Below are 11,075 nucleotides of genomic sequence, written 5' to 3' on the forward strand. Positions count from 1 at the left end.
GCTTGAGGAGGTAGGCAATAAATAGGCCATAGGAGCGAATAATTACAATTTAGCAGATTAACACTGGAGTGATAAATCATCAGATGATCATGTGCAAGTAGAGATACTGGTGTGCAAAAGAGCAGAAAAGTAAATAAATAAAAACAGTATGGGGATGAGGTAGGTAAATTGGGTGGGCTATATACAGATGGACTATGTACAGCTGCAGCGATCGGTTAGCTGCTCAGATAGCAGATGTTTAAAGTTGTTGAGCGAGATAAAAGTCTCCAACTTCAGAGATTTTTGCAATTCGTTCCAGTCGCAGGCAGCAGAGAACTGGAAGGAAAGGCGGCCAAATGAGGTTTGGCTTTAGGGATGATCAGTGAGTGTTGCCATCGTGACCAGTGAACTGAGATAAGGTGGCGCTTTACCTAGCATAGCCTTGTAGATGACCTGGAGCCAGTGGGTCTGACGACTAGAGCATACAGGTCGCAGTGGAGGGTGGTGTAAGGTGCTTTAGTAACAAAACGGACGGCACTGTGATAAACTGCATCCAGTTTGCTGAGTAGAGTATTGGAAGCTATTTTGTAGATGACATCGCCGAAGTCGAGGATCGGTAGGATAGTTAGTTTTACTAGGGTAAGTTTGGCGGCGTGAGTGAAGGAGGCTTTGTTGCGAAATAGAAAGCCGACTCTAGATTTGATTTTGGATTGGAGATTTAGTCTACTTCCTACTCTTAGACCAATGATGTACACAAAAACATAAAATATGTTTACATCCAGAAACAATATACATTTTTGTCTCAACAATTTGTTTTGCTTTTTTACTTGCGTTCAATACTGAGCAGCTCACTCCGCATAGGATTCCCGTCTCCACAGGCGCCGAGAATGCCGGAGTCAGAAACGGGGCACTCCGTCTGTCAAAACGAGTGCAATGGCTTGCTGGGTCAGCCTATTTTAAACGTCGAAAGAAAAATACCCAAATGCGTCGACAAAACACAGAAACAACGTGTCCGTTTCGACGTAGTATTACAATTTTTAACAAAAATATACACTTAACTGACGCGATTGGTGACTGGAATGGTATTTAGTTTTCTTAATTTTACAACCCCCCTCTTTAGTGCCAACATGGTAGCGGCGTAATGTCTTCTTCCTGTCAACTCCGCACGTGTGTGGGTCAACGCCACATTGTGGTCCTCGCTTTTTATTATTATAATGGAATTAAGTCAGCAAGTACCGCGCAAAAGTTTTATATGTTCATTCGCTGACTGTCATGCGTCGTACAACAAAGCATGGAAACTAGATGCTCATATTTGCAAGCACACAGGGCTGGTGAGTACAGCTTACTACTCAGCTAACCGCTAGCTAGCAACATTTTGAGACATGCCATGGACACCGGCAAGTGAATTTTGTATTCCCTGTATTTGGTCTGTAGTTAGGCGATTCCGCTGGGAAAATAGGTTTTGATGTAATGCTGGGTAGTTAACGCCTGAGTTCATACTTCAGCACAACTGCAGTCCCGCTACGTGGTTTGATAAAGCTGCTGGGGCAATTAAACCAGTATCAAACTGATAGACTGTGCTGTGAATGCAAGGACTGGCAGTCTCTGAGATCGACGTTGTGTTACGTTATACAGACTTCAATGACGATATAAAACAAACACCAGAGTAATACGTTTTTTTTTGCTCAGATGAGACAGACTAAACCAAGCTTAGTACAAAACTAGCTGCCTATGTTTTCTTGTTCTTCAAGAATCAATGGGTATTAATTGTAATGGCAATTGAACAGAGGAAATATCCCACGTTGTGCATTTAATTCCACCACCACACCACGATTTTCCCCCTCTACAAATGCTTCCATTTTTTTCTGTATTCTGCAGAAACCATTTGTGTGTGAACATGACGGCTGTGACAAGTCATTCTGCGACAAGTACCACCTAGCTCGGCACCAGTTGAGCCACAGTGGAGAGAGACCCTTTAGGTAGTATTTGTGTTATTTAGCCAGCTAGTGCGGACATTCCAGACAAATTGGCTACAAGTGTTCTGTTTGTTGACAGATGTACAGTAGATGGATGCACAGAGGCCTTCACCACAAATTACAATTTGAAGAAACATGTTAATCGAAAACACAACCATGATGAGGAGAAACTGTATGAATATGTGGTGAGTTAATCTGACTACATTTATTGGTCTTAGTCAGCCAAGGTATTATGAAATGCAGTACTTGGCTAACAGGTGTGTAATTTGCATTGCTGCCATAATTGTTTTACTCTTCTGTGTTTACAGTGTAGCTTTGAGGGATGTGGGAAAGTGTTCAGGAAGAACAATCAGCTCAAGTCACATGAGTGCCAGCAGCACACCAAACTACCTCCCTTTCAGTGAGTAAATTAAGCTGTTTGTTATGCTAATGGTATTACCCCATGTTGTTGGTTGAAAACAGATGTCCTGGAGCGAATGTAAATTAATTTTAAATATGAAAAATTTGAGCCCTGTGAACTGAATATCCAGGAGATAGTAACCCAGTACAATACATGCCTAGCACTCCTAGCTTTGGTCTAGAGAACAACACTTCTTAGTGGTCAGTGCAAGCTTGTTATACTAATCTGCCTTTGTCTTTCTCGCTCACTGGCTTTATAGCTGTACCTTTGAGGGCTGCGAGAAACAATTCACTTTCCCCAATAAACTACGGCTTCACGAGAAGGTGCACAGAGGTAAGATTTATCTCCTGATCCTGCAGCTGGATTGTCTGGGAGTGACACTGAGCCCTGTAACTGCTAAAATGTTGTTTTTCTCTCACAGGCTACCCCTGTGAAAAAGATAGCTGTTCTTTCATCGGAAAGACCTGGACTGAGTATACTAACCATAGGAAACACGTACACCGAGGTATGCTGTCTCGCACCTTACGATTGACACATTGCTTTCAGAATAGTATGTGTACAAAAACAATTACAACAATGTATGTCTCAGAGGTCAATGAAGGTCGCTGCAGGGTGATTGTTTGTGCCTCCAGCCCTTTTTCAGTGTAATGAGTGCAACAAGGTGTTTCGCGACACCTGGTTCCTGAAGCAGCACCAGCGTGTCCACGCAGAGGAGCGCCAGGTGTTTATCTGTCCCAGGGAGGGGTGCCAGAGGTCCTTCACCACGCCATTCAACCTGCAAAGCCACATCGGCTCTTACCATGAGGAGCTACGGCCTTACACCTGCCCCCATGAAGGCTGTGGAAAGACCTTTGCCATGAAGGTATGGATATCTGACCAGAGTCTTGTTGTGTTGCTACCAGATTCACCTCACTCTTATTAGTCAAAATCAGCTTCTATATCTGAAGGTGCATTTGTATGGGAGAGTTGTCCTCAGAAATTTTCGTAACAGTCAAAATGTCAGTGATAACATGGATATATGGACCTATGTTCCCTCTAATAGAAAACTCTGTCTTTCGCAGCAAAGCTTACAACGCCACAATGTTGTCCACGATCCAGAAAGGAAGAAACAGGTTAGAATAGGCATGCCATGTATGCTTGAATACGTTCATTTTATTTTAATACTTGTAGTTAGTACTTAAACCTTACATTTTGTGCTGTTCCTCGCATCCTATGAAAATGGTTAATACATGTTATTGTTTATTGATTTGTAACTGTTAGTGTTTCAGCCCTGTATTAGCTAATGATCCATTTTTCATGTTTGCAGAAGAAACCCCGACCCAAGCGATCCCTGGTTTCCAGACTGAGTGGTTACAAGCCCAAGAATAACAGTCATCCAAAGCCCCATGCAGCTTTGCAATCAGAATCCATTGCAAGGGGTCAGTCAGAGCAAACGAACACTGTTGGATCAGAGCCTATTACACTGGTATCCCTTCTTCAGGACACAGTCGTTTTCAACTCTGGTTAAGAAATCAAACCGTGACCACCCGACCGGATTTTGCCATATGACAGTATTACTTTCAGTGCCAATTGGAGGAAAATTACTCCAGACAACCCCCCTCCTCAAAAAAACATGATATTGCCCTCGCTAGTTTAGTTCACTGTGTGTCGATTTTTTTATTTGTACTTGAACTCATGAGTTTACACGCACAACTGTTCAGTTTGATTGTATTAAGTGCTGTGAGGTCTGTGGGGAGAACTGTAGGTGATGTGTTGGGCATGGTGGGCTGTGAGCTGTTATCAGGATGATGCTGCGGCAACTGTTCATTTCTTTGACTTCCTTCGCAGGTGGACACAGGATGCACATGGCAGCTCTGCCATATTGGATGGCTTTGGGTTTGGAAATAATTCCCATCTGCTCCAGGGTTGTGTCCTGCCGTCAAAACCATAAAAGTATGGAATGCGTTTGGGTCTTTGCGTGTCAAAAAAGATACATGTCAAATAAGATTTTAATTTGACACGTCAAATAACTCAATTCTATTATTGAATGTTGTGTGCTGAATTTGCACGTGCAAGCCAAGCGCCACCACTACTATCAGTAGCACTGTCAAAGCTGTACAAAAAGAGTCTGCAAACAAGCACACGCCGGCCACGAACGATGCGTTTTCATATTGCACTGTAGAGCTTTACAGTGAAATTAGGTATCAGTCTACTCAATACCCAATATATTTTTTCCCCAACGTCCTCAAGAGTTATCAGACTCCAAAACATCCATGCAGTATTGTTTTTCCTAGGGAATAATGTTCAATAGACATAGTAGGTTGACAAATATCGCTCAATTCAGTTGTCTTGCAATAAGAGCTACAATGCTAATGGTCTCTGGGTGTCACTGAGTAGACTGATACCCCGTGTCATTGATCCACAATCCATAGGTAAGGCTGTACAGTGAAATAAGTATGCCCCCAATGCAATTCTAAAGTCTAATACATCCAGTGTGATTTCAACAGATTTGTCAAATTATTGTATTTTGTTTTTATATAACATTCCAACCTCGTGCATAATAATCTATTCAATTATGGCATAATTCTACAAGTTGTATTCATTTACGTCACTGTCAATAACATACTTTAACTTTGAAGGCTAACCGCGAAGTCCACTATTGTGGCTAGCTTCACAGATGTGTCTCGACAACCATTAACCAATAAGAACGGTTTTATAAATTAGGGTTATTTTAGATGACACCTAGCATACTGAAAAAGATGTCGTTTTGCTATGTTTTTGGGGCAGAACACTGTTTGCGTCATCAGCTAGCTGGCTTTTTTTATGACCAGCGCTGTAGGTGCGCGAGACAACTTATCATAGCATACGTATCGATGAACCGTTGACATATGAAATACAAGGGGGAGTGTAATAACTACATACAAAATTAATTAACGTGTTAAATTATTATGTGACGTGCAGTCATATTCAGGTCCTGATTGGTCAACAAGTTTATTTGACATGTCAAATAGTGTTATTTCACGTGTGTCTTTTTTGACACGCGAAGACCCAAACAGCGTTCCATATAGAAATACAACATTAACATTTGGCTTATTCCGCATTTGCACATCTCAGGAAAGTCAACATGGAGTCCTTGTACAGACAATAGGGCACACTCCTTTTTCTGTCCACAAGAATACATATTTATTTATGCATGTCTGAGCCTAGTTTGTTGCTAACGAGTCTTTGTTCTGCCAAAGGAAAGTTGTTGTACATATACAGAATTGAATGTATATTTTTGCAATAAAAAGAGACAAATTAAAGCCAACTAACTATTTTGCTGGTTTCAACTACAGAATAGTGAAGAGGTATCTGGTTTGTCCAGGTTGACACATTTTGGTCTGAAATGGGAGGTTTACTGGTTGCAATACTAATGGTTACCTGTTCTCTAGTTCCATGAGCTTGTTAGGGAGATGACGTACATGAAGATGATAGTGGTCGTTATGCATATAATTCAATCATCTCTACAGCGTCTTTGAAACAACAGAATGGTGAATAGCATCTGTATACGATAAGTGTTTTAGATGATGTGCACCAGACAGGTAAACCAATCCCCGATAGATATCTCACCAGTGGCTGTACATGTTCCATACATCCTGTTCTGAGTGTGATTCTGACACGGTGCTTTTTATCCAGCCAATTCTGGACCTGCCGCAGTTTGGTTAGAAGATCATGGTTACCAATGTCAGAGGAAAATGTGAGATCCTTTACCTGCACAGGGCCTCGGTATGGGTAGTAGTTTTTGTTCTTATTTTAGATCCGAGGGGTATACTACAAAGCAGGTTCAATGAGTTAGCCAGCTAACTTCGATAAACAACCAGAAGTAACTGGATTTGTTGGGGTTCATTAATTAAGAAAGCTAAACTCTATTTTCTTTTGGTTGTTGAGTCAAAGGCCATGCCCATTTCAAGCTTACCTTTCCAAAAAATAAAGTTATTTCAGAACATAGCTGACTAACTCATTGAACCTGCTTTGTAGTATATACACCACTGTGTTTTATATCAAAATGTGGGTTGGACTTCGCTGTCCGTGAGACAAGAACAACATGCTCTCGTGTTTGTCTATAAAGAACTTCTGAATAACTACCTTCTTATTTATCATCACTCATCAATATTAGAATTATAATTCCTAAAACCATGTCTCAATCATGGATTACACTTGAGGCCCATGCGATTTCCTCAGAGTTGGGTATGGCTGCCGTTTCCTGTTATGCTCCTTGCCTATGGAATAGCCTGCAGACTAAACTTAAACTTGAGACTTGTTGCCCATGCCCATTTTAAATATTTGTTGCCCATTTTAAATATTTGTTGCCCATTTTAAATATTTATTGGAGGATTTTTATTTTTGTATCGCTTGTAACTGTTTCGGGTAATGCAAGTTCTTGTGCTGTTAGGGGAATAACCTATGTGTAAATGTAATAATCTGTTGCTGTATTTTTTTGTGTTATGTGATCGTTTTGTTTGTCTTATGTAGTTTCTTAATCATTGTATCTAAACTGTATGTGTAAACATGTATGCGCAGGGCCCTGCTGTAAAAGAGACCTTGGTCTCAGTCTGTGTTCCTTGTTGAAATAAAGGTATAATAAAATAATTATAATATCCCTCTTATAGGAAAAAAGGCATTTAGAGAATTCAGATACAACCACTGTGTGCAAGGTAGAGATGTACATGTGTCTGGTGTAAAACAGTGGTTGTATATGCTAAATATTACACACCTGTCTTGGCTTTCTGTTTCTCACCGAGTTTGAGCTGCTCCTCGTGGATATGTTTGCCCGTCATTAGACGGGTGGATCTTTTGTTTTCGTTGAGGCACCAGTTTTAGCCCATTCTCGTCCATCAGTCTGAGGACATCAACTCGATGCATGGTAACCATGTTCTCTCCAGTCTCACTAATCACCTGCAGGTGGCGCTGGTGGATCTTCCGGCCAAGACTGCCAATGGCACGGGCTCGGGGATCCTGCTTCTTCTTGTAAGGCACCTGCCCTTCTCCAGCTTCATCTACTGTGTTGGACAGTGGAGACCATCCAAGACAACGGTGCAGTTACACATTTCCATTGTATGATAGGAGCCCAGACCCAGAGGCTATTCTCCAGGAGCTGGGAGTACCACCACAGACCCCTCTAGGTGCATGGCAGAGATACCACCTCAGACAAGCACTAGGCATTATGGGCCTATTATGAGAGTGGTTTACAAACGTGAACAGGTTACTAGGCATATTGCCACAAGAAATAAGCTATGTTTACAAGCCAGAAAATGCATGGGAAGGTCCATCGACAACTCTCCTAGTTGACAAACATGGAAGTCTGGCTAGCCACAGCTAGCTAACAACGTTTGACAGGGAGAATTAGCAGCCTGTACGAATACATAGAGAGAAGGCACGAGACAATCAGCTTCCAGATCGAACAACAGGAACAAATACGTTGTTTTGTTTTTTAAAGTAGCTTTTATATTGTATATTATTTTAAATTCGTTTTCGCATTGCCTTACGAGAGGCATTCTTTTCCATACTGAATGAAAATGGGGTCCTGTCTCCTTAACGGTTTTTGGCGCAGCATGATGACATTGTCGCAGAATGAATGATGATCTTTCTGTATTCATTTTGTAGTTTTCTTTATTAGACGTCGTTGGAGTCACTTTCTTATTATGTTGATAGCTAAACTTGGGCTATAATTAATAATGGATAGGCCACTGGCACTGGGGTACGATAGACTAGGCTACAGCTGCTGTTTATATTAGCCTGATCATGGGCTAGACTAATAGTTATCAAATGGTTTTCTAAGCAAACCTTGTGATTCCACATCTAAGTTTGATTTTGAATAGGCCTAGTCATTTGAAGGCAATTGGTCTTTCAAACGAAAGAACAAATCTCATTGACATGGCATATATTTTAAATAAATTCCATTCATTTGGCAGACAATCGAAGATATAATGACATAAAGGAACTGAAATAAAAGCGGGGTCTTTAAAACAGACCAGTGCAAGCGTAGTGCACGCACGGGTCAGCTTTCGCTCGCTCATCTGAACGTAACTCGGGTTGACACAGTTTGACCCGTCAATACCCTACTCTGCCAGTCTTTGTTTTGCACTTTCTTTCATAAGCACTACATTTTAGCCTTTATATTTAGCCAATTTGATGTTATATGCTCATGTTTATCAATACCCTACTATCTATTTTATATCCTTACTTTTTTTTCTCCATGTGTTGTTGATTTATTTAATCATAGGAACTTGATATGTTCAGTGGGGCCTTTATTTAAAGAGTCCCTTTTATGTGTTTAATGTACTCTGCTAGAGATTAGTGAGGGGAAAAAGCTGACTGATAAACAAAGGTGCTTTTCTATAGCTCTCAGAGGAGAACACTTTGAAAGGAGGAGGCGGTCATGTTTTTGTTTATATTGCTTTGGATGTTTGCAAACATTGTCAGCCTATTTGCTAAATTAGCCTATATTTTCTTCCTAGAATTCCACTGGGTAATGATCTGGATTGTAATTTCTGACACATACTTGAAGTCTGCAGTGATAGACTCATTGTCAACAAAGTTTTCGAGATGTTCAGTGGGCTCTGCGGTGTGGGGTTATCCCCTGCCCAGGCCTTGGTCTATAGAAATAGTAAATCGAGAGATTTTACAGTCAGATGAGCAGCAATAGATTAATTTGTTTAACGCTGCCTGGTACAAAGAGAGTCTAATCTTCGCTTTCTTCAATGGCTTTAACCTCAATGTCAGAGAGCGGAGCAACGTCTTGGAGACCCGTCTCTCGAAGGCGCACGCAGTGTCACCTGCCCAGCCACAGGTGCACCCCCTTCACTTAGGCTGCTTCTCAATGTTTTAGCTGCAGGAAATGCAAAAAAGCATAGGTCAGAGGTTGCAGGGGAGGCGGTTGCTATGTTATAGCCTGGTTTGAGGATAAGAAAGCGAGTGCTCGTTGGTGGGTCGTGAGAGAGGAGAATAGAGGCAGCGCTTGAGAAAGCTTTGGGGCTTCATTTGTTACAGAAAACACAAAAAAAGACTCAAAGTTAAAAAAGAGACCTCTGACATAGAGTGAAATGTCTCTGTCACTCAATGCTGTGTTTCTTATGTGTGTGGGGGTGGGGGGTGAGTGTGAGTGTGTAGCCTGGAGCCTGGAGGGCAAGGGGTGTTGGAAATAAGCTACATTGCACTTTTTGTATAGTTATGAGTTCTTGTCTTGAAGGCATGTATCTGGAGGAAAAACAAAACTTAAACACTTATCGGTTTGCATGCTCTGTTTCACAATGATAATTTGAGGCCTCAATCTCCAAAGTTGTATATCCTTTCTACAAACCAAACCGTGCATTTGTATAGACCTCTAAGTCTGGTAACCGTGTGGAACTTATTAGGAGCCTATAAGCATTTTATGATGAGGAACATAATAGGAGGCCAATTGCATATAGGCTGTTTGCAGTGCTGTGGTGTCTGGGCAGCTAAACAACATAATGATTGAGCTCAACCATTCAGCAAGCTGGGCAATGGTCAAAATGTAGAGAAACGTGGGGGTACTAACTGCCAATGTTAAAGAGAGGCCTATTTAAATATAATTCTTTAAAGGGGAATCTGAACAAAAAAAGTGCGTCGTTTGCGAGTAGCAGGTGGATGATTGTACACGGTTGACTGACTGGAAAGAAAGATGTGCTCCCCGAAAGAGCATTCATGGTGGAGAACGCGAGCTTCCTCATTTCCTAATTAGCGCACAAATTCTGGCACCCTGCGTTGCGGCGACACCCCAACAAAAAGGTAAGTTACCACAAGGGAACTTTTCTGTATCCTCTCAAAAGAGACTGTAACAATTCAACACAATGTTTCTTTTACATCTTTCTTTTGGTCTTCATCCCATTGGGCTTCTATGGGTGAGTCTGGTTTTCCCAAGGACAAACCTTCAACCATGTTTCTGCAAATATACAGAGATGCAGCCAGGCTGTGGTGCTGTCTAGCAACCGAATGAGTTGCTGATCAAATGAAACGTAGCATAACCCGCCCCCACCTCTCTCTTGCAATTTATGTCTCAATTAATTAATACATTGCAAAAACATTTGTAGGTCTCTATAGCTTAGGCTACAGTAAATGGTAATGATTGTTATATCCTTCTTGATTTGCATTTTTTATTCACTTTTCAATCGAGTTATTCCCTTTGTCGACCTAATAATCCACCATTCAACGGATTAGTCTAGTTTTAGAACTAGACTATTCTCACTTGCGTCTATCAATTCCATAATCATTTATATTTTATTGTATGTTTAGTGATCAGAAGTTGAGAAGGTTTGAAGCCACATGAAACAGGTCAACAATGTCTTAATATTTATGTTTAACTATACATGTCAGTATAAAACCTATAGTCTATTATTACTGTAAAATTATTATTCTAAGTAATGATGTAGGCTAATGATTTAGAAAATAATTTATATTATGCCGTAGTCACTCTCTTGTTCTTCTGTGCTGCTATGCTACATGTAAGCTATGTACTGTACCTGCAGGTACAGAACAAACACAACTAACTCATTTATTATTGATGTGTATACACGGCTCATCTGAAAAAGAGACCGTGGTCTCAGCATGACTCCCTGTGAAAATAAAGTTAAAATAAAAATGTAAAATATATATATTGTATTGAAAGGAAACTCCAAAAAACAGTTCGTTTACATAGCTGTTATTAGGCTACGCTTGTAAGTACATTGTAACAATTATTGTTA

At 40.8% G+C, this 11,075-nt stretch overlaps 1 protein-coding gene and 1 pseudogene across 5 annotated transcripts; one reads left to right on the forward strand and one right to left on the reverse strand.

The window, feature by feature from the left end:
• Positions 1-456: 456 nt before the first annotated feature.
• On the forward strand, positions 457-5,707 carry gtf3aa (general transcription factor IIIAa). 5 transcript variants are annotated; one of them, XM_071364538.1, is made up of 9 exons: positions 457-618; positions 1,858-1,958; positions 2,035-2,140; positions 2,264-2,355; positions 2,606-2,688; positions 2,777-2,860; positions 2,988-3,217; positions 3,417-3,467; positions 3,662-5,707. In XM_071364538.1, exons 1-9 carry the CDS (start codon positions 571-573, stop codon positions 3,860-3,862), a joined length of 996 nt encoding a protein of 331 aa, XP_071220639.1. In that variant the 5' UTR covers positions 457-570; the 3' UTR covers positions 3,863-5,707. The 5 variants fall into 5 exon arrangements, with proteins under 5 accessions (XP_071220639.1, XP_071220638.1, XP_071220636.1 ...); XM_071364537.1 differs by lacking the exon at positions 457-618 and adding an exon at positions 894-1,310 and having other exon boundaries at positions 2,615-2,688; positions 3,665-5,707; XM_071364535.1 differs by lacking the exon at positions 457-618 and adding an exon at positions 896-1,310 and having other exon boundaries at positions 3,665-5,707.
• Positions 3,486-7,413, reverse strand: LOC139551880 (translation initiation factor IF-3, mitochondrial-like; annotated as a pseudogene).
• Between the last annotated feature and the right edge of the window lie 3,662 nt (positions 7,414-11,075).

The sequence above is a fragment of the Salvelinus alpinus genome, chromosome 24 (genome assembly GCF_045679555.1).
Source record: "Salvelinus alpinus chromosome 24, SLU_Salpinus.1, whole genome shotgun sequence".
Classification (NCBI taxonomy): domain Eukaryota; kingdom Metazoa; phylum Chordata; class Actinopteri; order Salmoniformes; family Salmonidae; genus Salvelinus; species Salvelinus alpinus.